The sequence below is a fragment of the Gobio gobio genome, assembly GCF_949357685.1.
Source record: "Gobio gobio genome assembly, chromosome: 19".
NCBI lineage: Eukaryota > Metazoa > Chordata > Actinopteri > Cypriniformes > Gobionidae > Gobio > Gobio gobio.
This window is the reverse complement of record NC_137112.1, coordinates 43,610,401-43,629,868: the sequence shown is the minus strand read 5'-3', so window position 1 is coordinate 43,629,868 and position 19,468 is coordinate 43,610,401. Positions and strand designations below refer to the sequence as shown.

The window sequence follows — 19,468 nt, the reverse complement described above, 5'->3', positions numbered from 1 at the left end:
CTTGCATGGCATACATGCTGTAATATAAAATGCTGTATTTGATGCCATCTGTCTCCCTTCTACTGATGCATCACTGATCAGTCTGATGTTACACCGTCACTGACTATTTCCTCTCCCTTATACTCTATTCTGCTCTATGTTCACATATTGCAAATATTTCTGTATGATTTATAAGCTTGTTTTCTTGTGGAAACCTCATGTTTCCTCTTGTCGCTAGGACAAGGATTTAGTATATTGCCATCTTTATGGGGACAAAATGTAGAGTTTACCAGGCCACACACACACTTTGAACATAGTGATTATAATCGCTTTTTTAATGTAAAAAACCATATTGGTTAACCATATTGGAAATTGCAAACAAAGTAGAAACTTCTCAGTTGAATCAATATCTAGAAGTCTATAGGTGTACCATATGATTAATTGATTAACCATTAAGATCAGTCGAATTAAATAATAGACAAATGAATTAATTTGAACGAGAAGAGACGCAAATCAAAAGTTTGATGGAAAGAGCTTTATGAAAGGCAGTTACTGTGAATGAAACATTTATAAAGATGAAACACTTTTTTATGTTGTGTGTATTGTACTAACACAATTAAACATATGCTGAAATGTTTGAAAAAAGTGCACTTTTGATGATCTGTTGTGAAATTTGTACTATGAGTTTTGAAAATGTACACCTTACTTGTGAAAATAGTACCAAAGCGAATAAAAAAACTGTATCTATATAACTTGAAAATATGTTACAGTCTGTTTTTATTTTATTATCATACATGACCTCAAAAAAATAATCACAATCAATACTTAGAAAGACAACAATCAAAGGGTTGCTATGAATACAATTTTTGGTGTGCAATTTTAATTGCTATTTAAGCTGCAGTCCGTTCCATTTTTTGGTTAAAAATGATCCAAAAGCAGTTTTTGAACACGTACACAACAAGCCAGTATTCAAAACTCTCCTTACCTTAGCCCCATTCACAACGGAAAGCTTGTAATAATGTGTTATAATTAGAGTGGTATGGTGGATTTCCGCGGGAAATTCAAGCATGTCTTTGTGTCATTACATCACATCTGTATACATAAAGAAAGAGTCCGGCTAGTTGTAGTAACGCTCGTGAGGAGCGGTCCGCATGTTTTGCAGCTGATCGTTTATAGCCTTTGCTCACAGCAGCTGGAGTCATTAAACTTATTTTGATGGCGGATTGTAATCCAGAAAGGCCCAAATGCCATCATCAGTGACAACTGGAGATTCACCCGTAGTCAAATGCAAAAGATTAGACCGTACGGAAATTTAAATCTACAGGTAACGCTAATACACACAAAATACTCATAGTCACGCAATGCTAATGCTGCTAACATTAACAATGTGAGAACAAAGTATAACAATATTAATAATTTGCACGGTTTGATGTAATATGAGCGATCGTTAGATTTAATCACCGTTGGTAGCATGATTTATTGTACACTCTAAAAAAATGCTGGGTTAAAAATAACCCAAGTTGAGTTGAAAATGGACTAACCCATTAATTGGGTTGTTTTAACCCAGCGGTTGGGTTAAATGTTTGCTTAAAACAACCCAATTGCCGGGTTAGTCTATTTTCAACCCAACTTGGGTTATTTTTAACCCAGCATTTTTTTAGAGTGTACAATAAATCATGCTACCAACGGTGATTAAATCTAACGATCGCGTAGAGATAACTCCGCGAATAACTGCCATTGCAGGTTTCAAACAGAGATGGCGACACCGAGGCTAAACTTACAGACTGCAGCATAGATAGATAGATAGATAGATAGATAGATAGATAGATAGATAGATAGATAGATAGATAGATAGATAGATAGATAGATAGATAGATAGATAGATAGATAGATAGATAGATAGATAGATAGATAGATAGATAGATAGATAGATAGATAGATAGATAGATAGATAGATAGATAGATAGATAGATAGATAGATAGATAGATAGATAGATAGATCTCTACAGTTTAGTGACAGTGAAATCAGAAATGTCTTTCTGCATCACAGCCTGGAACGGGACAAGCCAACATCTGATAACCGGAGTTGAAGGAAGTGTGTAGTCTGTGACATCCTCCCTACAGATACATTCATAGATTAAAACAGATATATAATAAAGGGAAAAATCAGCTGTGTGTATATCTTTTGATCACTTACAAGCTCGCCTTCACTTCCTGGTCCATTATCTTTAGAGTTGGTGTTTGTGATCCTTGAACCTCCTCATATGAAGCCTCAGCTTTTCCTTCAATATAATTCACAGTTATTGAGATTTTATCCCGTGTTGGTTTAACAAAAGTTACAAATCAAAATTTACCATTATTTGCTCACCCAGCCAACAAAACCAAAATATTTTCTAAGATAAGAGGCTAATCAGCTTGAGCCATGTGGTAATGATGTGATTGCTTGCAGATTGCATGTAAAGCAGCGCCCTCTATAGTTTCATGACTGAACTACTTCGTGCTAATGTTTTGAGAAAATTTTTAAAGACCAGGGGGGTATTCCAGAAAGCAGGTTATGTGACATACCCGGGTATATTTAATAGTAAGTAAGCAGATAACCTCAAGTTTCGGTTCCAAAAACGGAGGTAGCTTTCAGGGTATGTAAGTAACCGTGGCAACTCACTTTCTGAACATAACCAGCTCCGGAGCAGCTCATGATCCAGTGTTAGTTTGCTTAAAGCTACACTGTGTAACTTTTTTAGTTTATTCTTAGCTAAAAACACTTAGCTCTTTCAAAAATATATGTGCTCATTAATGTATATTTACTTCTTTCAAGTAATAAAGTATTCTCGTAAGTTTATAATATGCCATTGAAAATACATACGGGTGAGGGGTTTGAATGCGGCTCGCCATGTTGCCCCTCCATCTTGAAAGTACATTAGCCAAAAAGGGACATACCCGTAAATTCAGAGTTAAAAATTCAGAGTTAAAACGAAATCGGAATTGAGAGGAACAGAAACTAATATTCACTGGATTGTCATATACCTTTCCGCCGCTAGATGGGGGAAAATATCACACAGTGTAGCTTTACGAGGTATTCAGATGTGTTTTATATAATTAATATAGTTATATTAATATAACTCAATGTGTTATATATAGTTACAGTTCCCTTTCAAGGGAACTCGAGCTGCGTCACCGCATTAGGAACGCCTCTGCGTGATTGCGTCATGAAGCACGTTTGTAATCAGTCCAATAGAGCGAAGGAACGTCATGGGCGGGTGACGTCATAGACCCGGAACTATAAAGCATACCGGCAAACACACGCCCTCAGCTTCTGTTGTCTTCAACAAGCTCGCTATGTAACATTGTCCTTGTCAGCTCTATGTTTGTGTCTGGGTTCAGACTTTTTTGTTTTCATATAACAAGTTTGCAACACATACTGACCCATAAAAGAGAGACACTATGGCGAGTACGAACAGCAGTACAGAAAGTGTGTTCCTCCCTGCTCTAGCTATATTGTGAGTGGGGACTGGGGATACACACTTGATGTGCGTTGTTGTTTGTTTTGTAGCAGCACGCTGAGTCGGCTCTCGAGGGGGCCGGTTGTGAGCATTGTGCGGCGCTGCCTCTAGGAATGTTGCTATCACGTCGGGCGTTCTTCGAGGAGGGCGCCACGACTCGCGTTTCCCGCGGCATGAGTCCCGTTGCTGTCGAGGCAGCGGCGGCGGCTTGTGTCGCGGGGCTCGCTATGGGTGTTCCTATCTCGCCGGGCGCTCTTCGAGGAGGGTGCCGCGGCGCGTGCGTTTCCCGCAGTGTGAGCACCGCTGCTGTCAGTCAGAGGGGTTAGAGATGGGTTCATCCCTTTCTCTGCCTTCATCTGGCAGGTTCGGTGCTTCCTCTCTGGGTTCGGGAGCCCGCGCAGTTATGCTGCAGTTATCTAGCTCTAGCAGTAAAATAGGAGGTTGATATCTGCAGTATCAATGCAGGTGGATGTGAAGACTCGCCACTTCAATCCCTTGCAAGAGAGGAGTTGGTGGTGAATAAACAGTTAAATATTATGGTATATATTCATTATATCTTATGTGTATATATTTATAATCAGGAGCGCGCCTCAGTTAAAGCAGGCTTATGAGCGCTTTCTTTGTTTCTTTGTTCTATTCCGCCTCCATAGCAGGGCTTGCCGTCTCTCTCTTTAATCTCCACACCGAGGTGTCGAGATTATGGGAGCGGTCCATGCCTAAGTAAATTTCCAGCCCCCACATCTGTGCATAGAATAATATTACGGGTCTGTTGAGACATGGTTATGGTTCGGTGCCGAGGGTGGAGGAGACGCTTGCGAGCCATCTCTCTCCCAAATCGGCATTGGCCATTAAGCCCGACTTAGCCTACCAAGACATTAAGAGCATTTTCTGCATTTATATTACTTAATTTACTGCATATACGGTTTATGAGCAGTCCTGGTGGGCAAAGTGTACTCGGCAGCATGCTAAGCTGACCTGCTGAAAGATCTGGGTGTGTAACGCCAGGTGTCATCTGTTGTGGTGCGGGAGCAGCAGACACCGGGTACGAGCTCCTCACACCGGGCGCAGCGAAACAGAGTGTCGCCACCCGTACCCCCCCCTCAAGAGCGTGGGGCGGTGGGTGGCGCCCCCAGGCGCAGCTTCCCAAGATTAAGACGGTTCTGATGGCCGTCATTATTTCAAGGAAGGCTGTGTCCAAGAAGCCCTGACGCCAGTGGGCCCAGGACGGTGAGGGTGGTCCCCCCCGGGGGCAGATGGAGCTCACCTCAGCATACGGTGCCCTCACAGGGTCAATCCACCAACCCCGCCCGAGTGCCGAGGCGTGGAGAGCCCTCGCAGGTCATCCGAGGATGGCTCGTGCCCTCCGAGGAGGAAGGTGGCGCTGTCGAGTCAGTTGTTCCCTGCTGGTCAGCTGTTCAGGGCGCTGCACTCGCGATGCAGAGTACATCAGAGGCCAGTCTCGAGGGGCTGGTACGCTTACTAGATTTCTGTAAGAGTGGGAGAATCTGCCAGATATATCTTAGTGGGTCCTACAGATTATAAATTTGTTGGCTCTGGTTATGTCTCATGCCAAAGAAGGATGGAGGGCTGCGCCCTAATCTAGATCGGTGTGTTCTATATATTAGGATGCTTACACCCATACATCGTGTCTCAATCAGGTCTGAGGACTGGTTTGTCACGATAGATCTGCTTATATCATGTTTCTATCCTTCTGTAGCACAGGAAGTACCTGAGGTTCGCTTTTAGGGGAGAGCACACCAATTTCGGGTGCTTTCCTTCGGTCTTGCACTTTCACCCCGCATGTTCACATAGTGCGTGGACGCAGCGTTAGTCTCCTTGTGTATGCAGCGGATCCGCATTCTCAATTTTTCGGTGACTGGTACTGTCAGCTCGCCTGAGGGTTCGACATTGAGATGTCGTTCTCACGCATTTTGGAGGTTAGGGCTGAGGCTCTCATCCAAGAAGAGTGTTCTTTCTCCAGTTCAGAGAACCACGTATTTAAAGGGGTGAAGCTGGACCAGCCGCTCACTGTCAACAGTTCAGAGACTGTTGGGTCTGATGGCAGCAGCGTCCAGTGTTGTGGCCTGTTGTACATGAGACTGTTACAGTGGTGGCTCAAGACCAAGGGTTTCCCAGAGGGGAAACATTTTTGCCAGATCAAGGCTATGCGGCGGGGTCTCCGCACCTTGGTCATGTGGAAGGATCCTTGGTTTCTGGCCCAGGGCCCGTTACTGGGGGCACCGTGTCAGCGAGTATCTCTGAACACGGATGCCTCCCTTACGGGCTGGCGGGCGACCATGAGTGGTTGCTCAGCGCAGGGCTTATGGCGGGCAGGACCGGGGTTTCCCTGAGGGGAAGTCCTTTTCGTGTGATCAAGGCTATGCGGCGGGGTCTCCGCACCGTGGTCATGTGGAAGGATCCTTGGTTCCTGGGCCTAGGCCCGTTACTGGGGGCACTGTGCCAGCGGGAATCTCTGAGCACGGATGCCTCCCTTACGGGCTGGGGGGCGACCATGAGTGGTCGCTCGGCCCAGGGCTTATTGCAGGAGCACCAGCATTCGCAGCACATAAATTGTCTAGAAATGTTGGCAGTGTTTGAGGCTCTGAAGCACTTCTTGCCGTATCTCAGGGGCCATCATGTGCTTGTTCGCACAGACAGCACATCGGTGGGCTCCTACATCAACCATCAAGGGGGTCTGAGGTCTCGTCAGTTGTACAAACTGGCGTGCCTTATTCTCCTTTGGTCCCAGGGGAAACTACTCTCGGTGAGAGCTATGTACATCGCTGGGCGGTTGAATGTGGAAGCAGACATCCTGTCGAGACAGGGGCCGAGGCCCGGGGAATGGAGACTTCACACCGAGGTGGTGGATCTCCTTTGGGAGAGATTTGGCAGGGCTCATTTGGACCTGTTCGCCACTCACGAGAATTTTCATTATCGTCTGTGGTTCTCCCTAGCACCTCCAGCTCCTTTCGGACTGGATGCTATGGTACAGGAGTGGCCGAGGCTGCCCCTGTACGTATGTCCCCCGATTGCTCTGCTTCCGGGAGTTCTAGAGAGAGTGCGCCGGGACGGGGCCCGTCTAGGTCCTTCGAGCTCGACATCTGTGCTATTCCTGGGGCTCGGGTGCTCGCCCTGACTATGTCACAAGCGGGTGTCTGGCTCCTATGGGGCCGTGGGTATAGTCTCGTTCCTAATGTGGTGACGCAGCTCGAGTTCCCTTGAAAGGGAACGTCTCGGTTACGACTGTAACCTTAGTTCCCTGAATAGGGAACGAGACGCTGCGTCATCCTGCCATACTCCCCGCATGCCCGCAAGCGCCTTGTTTCATCGTATTTCAGAAGCTGAGGGCGTGTGTTTGCCGGTATGCTTTACAGTTCCGGGTCTATGACGTCACCCGCCCATGACGTTCCGTCTCTCTATTGGACTGATTACATACGTGCTTCACGACGCAATCACGCAGAGGCGTTCCTAATGCGGTGACGCAGCGTCTCGTTCCCTATTAAAGGGTTAGTTCACCCAAAAATGAAAATTCTGTCATTAATTACTTACCCTCATGTCGTTCGACACCCGTCAGACCTCCGTTCATCTTCGGAACAGAAATGAAGATATTTTAGTTGAAATCTGATGGCTCTGAAAGGCCTCCATTGACACAATGGCACGGTTCACTCTCAAGACCCTTAAAAGGTACTAAAGACGTCGTTACAAAGTCCATCTCACTACAGTGGTTCTAAAATAACTTTATGAATCAGCGACAATAGTTTTTGTGCGCAAAAAACCCTAAATAACGACTTACATAGTGATGACGATTTCAAAACAAGGCACCATGAAGCTTCGAAGCGTTATGAATCAGCGAGTCGATTCAGCGGTTTGAATCGCCAAATTTCAGCCGTTTGGCGGTTTGACACGTGATCCGAATCATAATTCGGCTCACTGGGGTGGCAGTGGCTCAGTGGTTCATGTAGGTCGTCTACAAACCGGAAGGTTGGTGGTTCAATCCCCAGTTGCACCTGACCAAGTGTCGAGTTGTCCATGAGCAAGACACCTAACCCCAGCTGCTCCTGACGAGCTGGATGGCGCCTTGCATGGCTGACACCGCCGTCGGTGTATGAATGGGTGAATGTGAGGCAAAATGTAAAGCGCTTTGGATGGCCATGGGTCTGTTAAAAGCGCTATATAAATGCAGTCCATTTACCATTTTACCATTTCTGTTCCGAAGATGAACGGAGGTCTTACGGGTGTCGAACGACATGAGGGTGAGTAATTAATGACAGAATTTTCATTTTTGGGTGAACTAACCCTTTAATAAAGATTATTTATTAAACGAAGAGATTGAAAAATACTAAAATAGGTGGCGATGTGCACTTTAAGTAGAATGGTGCGCTTTTTCTTAGCATTTGTTTCCATGGTGAATCATCGATTCGTCGCTCTATTGAGAATGTCTTGTGTGTTAACCGGGAACATACTCTGAGTTGTCTGAACTTACTCCCGGACTTGTTTTTGGAACCAGAATACCTTGAGTAAGCAAGGTTTGGGTTAATAAACCGAGAGCTCAAGGTATATGTGACGGTAAGTTAATCTTGCTTTCTGGAAAACCCCCCAGATAACTTTAAACAAACATTCTATTAATGTTACTGGAAGAACATTTGTTCATAACTTTGAGAGAAACTTGCCAAAACCTTAGTTAAAGACCCCCTGAAATCAAAAGTTTTTTAGCTTTTAGTATGACTAGGTTAGCCTTAAGGTTACCCTCTAAAAAATGCTGGGTTAAAAATAACCCAAGTTGGGTTGAAAATGGACTAACTCAGCTATTGGGTTGTTTTAAGCAAACATTTGACGCAACCGCTAGGTTAAAACACCCAAATGCTGGGTTAAAACAACCCAATTGCTGGGTTAGTCCATTTTCAACCCAACCTGGGTTATTTTTAACCCAGCATTTTTTAGAGTGTAGGAATGAACTTGTGTGTTCCAAAACAATGACAAAATTCGCATTTATGATATAAGCATTGAAAATTTACAGTCTCTCACTTCCGTTAAAATGGATCACAGATTTGAATGACATCACCATGGATTTCACCTTCTCATCACATCTTCTGTCCAATCAAATGCTCTCTAGAATCTGAAGCCCCGCCCCCTACATTATAAAAGACACTGAATCTGCGGCTGAATCGGTCAGTTGTTCACAGTCACACATCTACTAGGTTCTACATGGTGAAAGGCACATAGTGGATTATTTATGTGACAGGAAACAATAAATATGCTTTCAGTTGAGGCGAATGAAGTCTGGTTTCACGTTAGTTTCACACGCACTGCCGCAGCACACACACACACACACACACACACCAACGGCTCTGGTCTAGACTAGAGACACGAGAGCGCAGAGCAGATCATATGCGCGAGTCGGCGCAGACAACAAACATATCAGACTGCACAAAATGCTGTATTTCAAAGCGATATGGAGGAGATTATGATGATAAACGGTTAGAGATTAGGAGGAAACTGTGGCTTTACAAAACAGAAAGGCTCTAGTCAAACTGTGATATCAACGAAACGCTATTGGCTGTTTTAAAAAAGGGGAGGAGCTGCTAACAGCTGGAGCCGTTTCAGGGGAAATTACGTCAACACATTGAATAATGCTGCCCGTTTCAAGGCACTTCAGTGGGCTTTTAAAGTTCTGAGAACATTCCCTGTTAGCTGGATCAATTGTGTAAAGTGTTAATACATGTTAAATATTTTATCCGTGAGCACTCTTACCTAAAATGCCCATCAAACTGACATCTTTTGGCTGTTGGCGAACAGCAGGCCACAGAAACGCTTCACCATTGTTCTTGTGAAGAAGAATAACAACGCGTATGTTTCCCATGGTAACGTCCACTTCATTACTCCGTAGAATCAGAGACACACTGTTGAAACAGAGAAACTGATGAATTAATTCTAATTCACTATAACACACACATGTAGTAAAACACGTATAGTTTGAGTAGTTTATACCCCTCTGTATTGTGTTGAGTTGGTGCCTGGTCCCACAAAAACTCAACATGATTCTGGCCATCTTGGAATTTGATAGACTTTGTGTTTATTGTCAGGTGATGGTTTGTTTTGAAATGAAAAGCAATTTTCCTGAATCCTTTTCGTCTAGTCGTGAATTCTCCATTCATAGAGAACTCTAAGACACACAGAAAGCCACACAGTCTACAAAACATTCAATAAAAAAGATGACTTTCAAAAGGATGTGCACGTAGAGTAAGTGTGTAATAGTTACCTGAAGCAGAATCCTGTAGCAGTTTGAGTTTGTGAAGAACAGGAACGTCAAAACAAAGTGGCTTAGACTGACCAGCAGTGGGCAGCAGGAACCGATTGCTACTAACGGTTGGAACTGAGAGAAAACATAACCAAATGCTGTATCATAATAAATATATACAATTATTTTACATAATAAGTATGTTTGAGAGATCTTTTTGTACCTGACATAGTAGGGAGAACAGGGTCACTCTGCCGTGGAATCATGGGCATTTGACCCATGCTTAAGCCTAAGAGAAGGTGCAACTGATCAGATTAGATGTACTTGACACAAAGCAGAATCAAAACTACAGCTTTTTCATACATACCATAATCAAGGAGCAGCCCTGAATATAAAAAAAAAGATTTTCAGCATTTGAAGTCAGTTTATCAACAATTCACTGACCAAAGCACTCAATGAAATCAATAAATCATGTAAAAAGTTAATGTACCAATGCATTTTCAATAGAAAAATGTATTGTTTGTGTTTGTTAAATGTCTGTTTCTCAAATATCTATCAAATAATAATAAAAAACAATTACTAATGAAACATGTAATAATAATTACTTAAATTTACACAAAATTACATAATTACACAAAACATATGCTACATTTGAATACATTTATTTTCATGATTAAAATGTATTTTGATCTAACATTCTGAATGTTGCTTTTAATATTGAAGGGATAGTGAAAATGAAAACCAAGTCATCATTTACTCACCCTGGTGTTGTTCTAATGCAGTATGCTGTTCTTTACTTTTCGGACCACAAAAGGAGAACGCAACATGAAATACTAGAAGTGTATTTTATGTTGTTTTTATTCATTTTGATTGTGTGTTTTTCTGGGTTCTGAGTTGAACTGCGGCACTAATAGTCTCATGAACGTGCAGTTGAGCACAGAATACCAACGGCCAAGGTCAGGATCTTCGTTAAATAATACATTACATTTCCATTTGCTTTTCATCAAACCCTATCATATAGCCCCAGAACATTTTATTATATGATGTGTTTCTTTTTTTTTTTTTTAAGTTTGATGCTGGTCGCTGTTCATTGCCATTATATGGATGAGCATGAGTGGGACATTTTTTTTTAAAGGGTTAGTTCACCCAAAAATGAAATTTCTTCCATTAATGACTCACCCCAAAGTTGTTCCAAACTCGTAAGACCTCCGTTGATCCTCGGAACACAGTTTAAGATATTTTAGATTTAGTCCGAGGGCTTTCAGTCCTGTGAATGTAAGTCTGTGCACACTTTGCTGTCCACGTCCAGAAAGGTAATGAAAACTTCATCAAAGTAGTCCATATGTGACATCATTTGGTTAGTTAGACTCTTTTGAAGCGTCGACAATACATTTTGGCCCAAAAATAACAAAAACTAAGACTTTATGAAGCATTGTCTTCTCTTTCGTTATCTAGATATCCGCATTCACGAGGCTCCAGTGACGCTGCAGACATAAGACGCTGTGACGTGTTAGAGCTTCGTTTGTAGTCTGAGGGAGACGCACGCTGTACTGAGTCTCCCTCAAACTACAAACGAAGCTCTGTCGCACCAGATAACACGTCACAGCGTCTTACGTCTGCAGCGTCACTGGAGCCTCGTGAACGCGGATATCTAGATAACGAAAGAGAAGACAATGCTTCATAAAGTCTTAGTTTTTGTTATTTTTGGACCAAAATGTATTGTCGACGCTTCAAAAGAGTCTAACTAACCAAATGATGTCACATATGGACTACTTTGATGATGTTTTCATTACCTTTCTGGACGTGGACAGCAAAGTGTGCACAGACTTAGGGCGTTTTCACACCTGAAAGTACCAAGCACCAAGGTCCGAACCGAAGTTCATGAGTTTTGAGTTTTGATACTTTTTATATATTCGGTTAGTTTTGGTTTGGTTTCACATTGCAGCGGACTAAAGAACTTTACATGACGCACTTGCGTCCACTCGTCATCATCTATGTGGGCTGCATCTGGACATTGATTGGTTTGTAAACGGACGTGCGTCTGACATCAGCGTCTTTGACAAGTTGAACAGGCGCATATCGTGGTTGCCACTATTGAACAGTGCGCATTACTTTACTATTTTTTTTATTCGTTACGTTTAAAAGTGGACATTTCAAGGTTTATATACACATATTTCTCATGTTTGTGAGGCAATTAGCCTGCTGAGTTTCGGTTTATTTGAGACGCGCTCAAGTTCATGTGTAAAGCATGTGATCGCTCCCGTGATTATTGTCTGCTATAGACTATTTGCTTCTTATTTATTAAATACAGGCAATTATCTGATTAAACATTGATTAAAATTAAGATACAATTTATACAAAACGAAATTCCCATTAAAGAAATGCTTTCTAAGCAAAATCATACAAAATTTCGTTCAAAATTATTTCTGACTTTCTGTCTACTGACATATTGCGCATATTTTCACTTTTCATAATCAATGTAGCCTAGATTGAATTTAAAAATAACGTTATAATATTTAAACATAAACAGGAACTTCCTGTAAATGGTCTGAAAGTCCGAACCATACAGAAAATGCTTTCACACTAGAAACGAACCGAACCTTTGTTCAGTTTGATCCGGACCGAGACTACCTCTTTTCGTCGGACCAAATTTCGTCTGTTTGGTCCGGACCGTGGTACGGGGGAGGTTTCACACCTGCAATTTTGATTCGGACCAAACTGAAAGGTCCGAAAATCCGGACCAAACAAGGTAGGTGTGAAAACGCCCTTACATTCACAGGACTGAAAGCCCTCGGACTAAATCTAAAATATCTTAAACTGTGTTCCGAGGATCAACGGAGGTCTTACGGGGTTGGAACAACATTGGGGTGAGTCATTAATGAAGAAATTTCATTTTTGGGTGAACTAACCCTTTAATTCTCCTTTTGTGGTCCATAAAAAGAAAGAAGGGCATACGGCATTAGAACAACATTAGGGTGAGAAAATGATGACTTAATTTTTATTTAAGGGTGAACTATCCTTTTAAGAGGCTTTATTTCTGAATCACACCTAATGTCTTATTTTATTTATTTTAATTTAATTCTCTACACTTTTTTATGTGGCTTTACTCTTGATTTTCTTTTAAATAAATCAAATTTGCAGTAATAATTTGTAGAAGAAAAACAGCATACCAGCAGTCCCTAGATGAGGATCAGGTGGAGCCGGTCGACTGAGCATAAAGGAGCTCCGACCGGACTGACCTCTCCGACCGGGCTGACCGGGCTGACTTCTCCGACCGGACTGACCAGGACCGAATTGGTAATCAAATCCTGATGCTGGGATATAAAACAAGTGGGACAAATATGAATTTAAAAGCAGATGCAGTATACTGAATTTTGCATGTTGAACTAAATGCATGTTATTAAACTTATTGTGAATGATCTTTTCATGTATATGTTTCTTTTTTTTTGACCTTGTAGTTTTTAATCAAAATATCATAACTGGATCTTCCTGTGAAAGCGACTTCTCTCTGGTGACGTATGCACGACTTCAACACTTTGTTCAAACAATGGTATAGTGTGTTTCATCTCAAAATCTTATTTACTTTTTGATAAGCCGTTTCACTCAGATGTGCATCACTAAAGGATTATTAGAAACACCATACTAATACTGTGTTTGACCCCCTTTAGCCTTCAAAACTGCCTTAATTCTACGTGGCATTGATTCAACAAGGTGCTGAAAGTATTCTTTAGAAATGTTGGCCCATATTGATAGGATAGCATCTTGCAGTTGATGGTGACTGTGGGGGCCATTTTAGTACAGTGAACTCATTGTCATGTTCAAGAAACCAATTTGAAATGATTTGAGCTTTGTGACATGGTGCATTATCCTGCTGGAAGTATCAGAGGATGGGTACATGGTGGTCATAAAGGGATGGAGATGGTCAGAAACAATGCTCAGGTAGGCCGTGGCATTTAAACGATGCCCAATTGGCACTAAGGGGCCTAAAGTGTGCCAAGAAAACATCCCCCACACCATTACACCACCACCACCAGCCTGCACAGTGGTAACAAGGCATGATGGATCCATGTTCTCATTCTGTTTAGGCCAAATTCTGACTCTACCATCTGAATGTCTCAACAGAAATCGAGACTCATTAGACCAGGCAACATTTTTCCAGTCTTCAACTGTCCAATTTTGGTGAGCTCTTGCAAATTGTAGCCTCTTTTTCCTATTTGTAGTGGAGATGAGTGGTACCCGGTGGGGTCTTCTGCTGTTGTAGCCCATCTGCCTCAAGGTTGTGTGTGTTGTGGCTTCACAAATGCTTTGCTGCATACCTCGGTTGTAACGAGTGGTTATTTCAGTCAAAGTTGCTCTTCTATCAGCTTGAATCAGTCGGCCCATTCTCCTCTGACCTCTAGCATCAACAAGGCATTTTCGCCCACAGGACTGCCGCATACTGGATGTTTTTCCCTTTTCACACCATTCTTTGTAAACCCTAGAAATGGTTGTGCGTGAAAATCCCAGTAACTGAGCAGATTGTGAAATATTCAGACCGGCCCATCTGGCACCAACAACCATGCCACGCTCAAAATTGCTTAAATCACCTTTCTTTCCCATTCTGACATTCAGTTTGGAGTTCGGGAGATTGTCTTGACCAGGACCACACCCCTAAATGCATTGAAGCAACTGCCATGTGATTGGTTGATTAGATAATTGCATTAATGAGAAATTGAACAGGTGTTCCTAATAATCCTTTAGGTGAGTGTATAAAAGAAAATATCTATCAGTACTTCCCTAAATTCTCTGCAATGGTTTGAGTAAATTAACTGTTAGTTCACCATTTTATACTTACATGTAGGTGGCTTCAAAGGTAAAGAATAGAAACCCATAACTGATTAAAAAGAAAGAGAAAAGTGTTATTCACTGTATACAGTGGGCAAGTCCGAGACCACAACTGTGAAAATCTGTGATTTTCTTTCATTCAAACCTGGAAACAAAGTATAGATTTAAGATTCTGCACTCATTTTTGACAAAAGGAAACGTACTGAAGTTCATGTCATTTCAAGATTTTACTCAAATTATTATGCTGATAATATATTTATTTTGTAATGAAATAAACTGTACAGTAATTAACTAATGAACTATTTCACAAGTGATTATGAGAACCCCCTTGTGTATAAATATAAATGCAGCTGAATTTAGTTCAGATTCAGAATCAGATACATATAGAGGATGCAGAGATTGTTTAACCTACGATGCAGTTGATGCAAAGCTTGATTAATACATTTGTGCATAACTTATCATATTGCTGCTGTCACTGTGTCTATTCTTGTACATGTTTTCACTTTCATTTACAAGGTTTGTAAGATACTAAAACCTCTCAGTTCTCACCTGGAGGTCTGGGTTCCTCTCCTCCCTCTTTGGGTTTGTCGGCAACTTCCACTTCACCTTCCTGTGGCTTCGTGACGACCATAGAAGTGAGGGAGGTGACAAACTGGTATTTCAGGGACAGTTTGAGAGCTTCTTTCTTTTCATCCTCTTTCTCTTGTCCTTTAAGAAGCACCCTGAGACAGAAATATGTCCTCAATGTCCAACTTAAAATGCAGAATGTCGTATCACTCATAAACTTACTGTCTTTCCAGAAGTTGCTTCACTGTAAGGTAGGCCCACAGTCTCTGCATGACATCTTCATTCTCAGGTGGGACGTCACTGGGGTCTTTTGTCATTACAGTTTCCTTATACGTCACATTATTGCCTTTCTGCTCAGAAATAATAATAGTGAGCATTTTCATCAGGAATGTTGTCATTACTACTTTCAGCAATAACCTTCTTTGAAAACAAAGTATCCATTATTCCAAACTCTTAAACAATTGACCATCAATGATCCTAATATCCAATATAATGACCTCGGCTGAGACTGCAGAGAAAAAAACAGCCCAGTCAATCCCTACCAATTTGATAAAAAGAAGACGTGGTTGTAAAGCATGATGATCTTACTGATACTGCAATGACTTCAGTGGTGAAACTCTCCACACTGTTGTCTGTGATTTGTCCTGATACCACAATCTCAGAGCCGTTGAAGAACAGGTTAAAGCTGGTCTTGGTAAGGTTTGTCCCTCCTGTGTATTTAAGTTGAATATCAGTGAGGAGAGGGACGGCGACTTCATCATAGAAGCCCTACAATACAAACCAAAATAAAGGGTTCAAACACAGAACAGACAAGCATTGAGGATGAGTTCACAGCTGATTCTCTGTAGTTCACCTGCAGCTGTAGATCAGCATCTGAATCTTCATAAATCCTGCGAGCAACTCCACCATTTTCCAGTGACATCTTTGTCAGGAAGTCAAAGTTAACATCATATCCAAAACCAAGACAATAGAGGGGAAACTTTGGCCCAATTGCCTTTTTCACATTGGCCATTATCCTCTCTATGTTAGTTTCACCTGTTAGAGAGGACAAAAACGTTTTTTGAGTGATCAGAAAGCAATGGACGCATTCGTCAATTATTTCTTATTCTTTTCTCTCATTGGCAAAGACAAGAACTAAATCGGTCTTGATAATAATCCACTGGTCCTACAGGCATTTTAATTATGTCTAAAACCTTTTATTAACAGATCTTCTAATTCGACTGAGTGAACTAGTGCTACGATAAAACACCCTTAGCTTGTGTTTGTGAGTGTGAATCTGTGCCTGAAGTGGGATCTCCATCAGTCAGCAGGATCAGGATGGAGGCGGTTCCCTCTCGTGGATGTTGATTGATCATGTCCACTCCTGCTAGAACTGCAGCGTTTATGTCTGTGGCTAAAGGAAGAACAAAGATAGTTGTGTCACTTTGAGGTACAACTTTCTTACTCTCCATTTTAGCTTTAGGAACTCACCTCCTCTATCTCTGATCTCATTCACAAAAGATTTTGCATTCTCCAGGTTTTCCTTGGTAGCTTTCAGGAGTTCACGCTTCCATGTGTTAACTTCACTGTCGAAGGTGATCAATCCAAAGTGGTCATCCTCATCAAGATCACTTAAAATCTTTAGCAGAGCCAAACGAGTCTAAAGACAAACACTTCTGTCAGAACACCTGGAGGTTATTCTTTCTCCATCACGACTGGATACTCATTTACCAGATGCGGGCAGAATCTGTTAGTAGTTTAACGTAAGGAAATTCACAGTGATTTCAATACAGTAAACCCTGTTCTTTTAACAATAATACAAACACACAATGCTGAGAGATCCTTCAAAAATGTTCTTCAGTGGTTTTACCATCACAAATTTCATAGCTTGTTATGCTTTCAGATGATTTGGCTGAAACATTGACATTTACCTGATGTATTTTTGTGCCGTGCATAGAACCACTTCGGTCAATGATAAACACCACATTTTTGGGAATACGTGGAACATCAGAGGGTGCAAAGTAGTGGACAAAATAGCCATTTGATACCTGAGAGAAAATACAATTCATGTCTTTTTACAGAGCCAGTCTTTCAAAATCCTTTGGCAAATTTATTTTACTCTTGTAAATCATGTTATTGAAAATGTACCATGACTTCTCCTTTAGGATTTGGTCTCTCAACATCGTATGTTATGAGCAGGTCACCATTCAGTCCATTTTCTCCACAGCTTTTACACTTGGTCTGTTGATCTCGAGTGGGGTAGAAGGTCACCCATGCCTGAAATGATCAGTTTGGTCATCTGGTGTAGTAGCATAATGAGAACACCTAAGCTAAGTGTTTTACACCTCTCTTACGTCTTTGCCTGCTCTGGTGTTTTTTATGGCATTGGCCAGATCACCGGTGCTCAAATCTCCTTTCACCTCCAAGAAGGAAATTCCTGGTTTCTCTTGTATGTGTACATCCATCTAAAGTGAGTAAAAGAAGCATAATTGTTTTATCCATCTAAATTGATTATCTATTTCATCTTTGTTTTTTCTTCTACCTTGAAGTCTGCCACCGGCTGCATCGGTTGAGCATTGATGAGCAGCTCATATTTGCCAAGGCGGCGCTTTAGCAGTTCTTCGTAGGTCAACTCAAAAGTCACTTTACTAAAAGCAGCCACTGTCACTGAAGTTTTAAAGTCCTCTAAAGTCCTTCCAACAGATCTGAAATATAAATAAATTACAGCATATTACTAAACCTGCTATAAAAACACATTTTATGGACCTAACTTTTTTTTAATGTCCAGTACTTGATCAGTCCAGCACTTTCTCCTCGAGATACTGCTCGACTGTACTGCTGCTGAGCTTCCTCTTTTTCCTTCACAACACCATCATATGTCTTCCCCTCTATGGTCCTATGGAGAAAATGACAATAACATAATTTATGTTATTAACAACAATAACAACTCTTAATATATGTTTATCTCAGACATATTTTGTTGTTGTTTAGCTGCATTAACCGATGGACCTGACCTGAGACACACATGTTATAAATGGCTTCTTTACCACTTTATCTCTCCTTATATAACAATACTCATGTTTCCCTACATTCTGAATTTGCTGATGAAGGCATTCTTGGGGATCTTGACCTCAAACTGGATCTCTTGAGACTCATTCACTGTGTTCGCCACACGGCTTGTGATGACGGTTGTGGCGTAGCGACTGGTGACTGTGGAGTTAATGTAGAAGCTGTATATATCCACATTTTGTTTCTGTTGAGACATCAAACAGTAAAGTCATATTGGATGCACATTTACTCCTTGCTGTGTGGGATTGTTCAAATATTTACTGCTTCAAAAAGACGTAGAGAAAAGGCCTTTGGACTAAAAAACAAATACATTTTGATGACTACATCTCAGTGTAAACTATTGAGCAATCGATGGTTCTCTTTACTCAAACTGCATTTGAAATGAAGCACTGCTGTTCAAAAGTCAGTAAGATTTTTAAACATTTCAGAATTAAGTCTCTTATGCTCACCAAGGCTACATTTACTTGATCTAAAATACACTAAAATCAGCAATTTTGTGAAATATTTTTGCAATTTAAAATAACATTTTTCTATAACATTTTAAAATATAATTTATTCCCGTGATACAAAGCTGAATTTTCAGCATCATTACTCTGGTTTTCAGTGTCACATGATCCTTCAGAAATCATTATAATATGCTGATTTTCTGCTTTTTTTAATTAATGTTGAAAACATTTGTGCTACTAAATTATTTTTTTGGAAACTCTGATAAGTTTTTCAGGATTCTTTGATTATAAAGTTTAAAACAACAGATTTTATTTGAAAAAAAAAAAAAATTCTGTAACATAAATGTCTTGCCTGTCACGTTTGATCAATGTCATGATTAAATCTTTCTTTTTTTTAAACTTACAGACCTCAAACTTTTGAACATTGTATATTCAACATGTATGAAGTAAATCTAATCTTGACGTTCATCTCAAATACAAATAATTCATCTGTTTTTAGAATTAAAACATCTTAAACTGAGTGTTGACCCTTACCTTCAACGGTTGTTGTGAACTGACTGAGATGAGAAAGACGCCCAAGAGAATCAGTCTGAGAGCTGCTCGATCCATCATGACCTGCTCAGAAAACAGAAACACACACTGCCTTTAAACTCCTATCCACATCATGCCATTGGCTATTATTGACCGGATGAAGAAACCTCCCCCTCAATTATGGACAAATTGTTTTTTTACACAGATTTGTTATGTCCAAGGGTGTGTTCATTTTGTTTTGTTCCCTTTTTTGTTTACCTCTCTCTCAAGTGACTATTTGGAGAACAGTTTATAAAGAAAACTGAGAAATTTCCCCCAAATGTACTTTTTGTTTC

At 41.0% G+C, this 19,468-nt stretch overlaps 1 protein-coding gene across 2 annotated transcripts; it reads right to left on the bottom strand.

The window, feature by feature from the left end:
• Positions 1 to 294: 294 nt before the first annotated feature.
• On the bottom strand, positions 295 to 19,255 carry LOC307143243 (inter-alpha-trypsin inhibitor heavy chain H3-like). 2 transcript variants are annotated; one of them, XM_079844620.1, is made up of 21 exons: positions 19,137 to 19,255; positions 18,177 to 18,340; positions 17,879 to 17,983; positions 17,630 to 17,792; positions 17,442 to 17,552; positions 17,236 to 17,364; positions 17,019 to 17,135; positions 16,579 to 16,747; positions 16,391 to 16,501; positions 15,962 to 16,143; positions 15,697 to 15,876; positions 15,331 to 15,458; positions 15,091 to 15,263; positions 14,552 to 14,590; positions 12,888 to 13,031; positions 9,941 to 10,022; positions 9,739 to 9,852; positions 9,468 to 9,642; positions 9,231 to 9,379; positions 2,177 to 2,261; positions 295 to 2,097 (listed from the first exon to the last, which is right to left on the bottom strand). In XM_079844620.1, exons 1-16 carry the CDS (start codon positions 19,212 to 19,214, stop codon positions 9,964 to 9,966), a joined length of 2,052 nt encoding a protein of 683 aa, XP_079700746.1. In that variant the 5' UTR covers positions 19,215 to 19,255; the 3' UTR covers positions 295 to 2,097; positions 2,177 to 2,261; positions 9,231 to 9,379; positions 9,468 to 9,642; positions 9,739 to 9,852; positions 9,941 to 9,963. The 2 variants fall into 2 exon arrangements, with proteins under 2 accessions (XP_079700746.1, XP_079700747.1); XM_079844621.1 differs by lacking the exons at positions 295 to 2,097; positions 2,177 to 2,261; positions 9,231 to 9,379; ... (3 more) ...; positions 12,888 to 13,031; positions 14,552 to 14,590 and adding an exon at positions 13,166 to 13,334 and having other exon boundaries at positions 14,773 to 15,263.
• Positions 19,256 to 19,468: the final 213 nt, after the last annotated feature.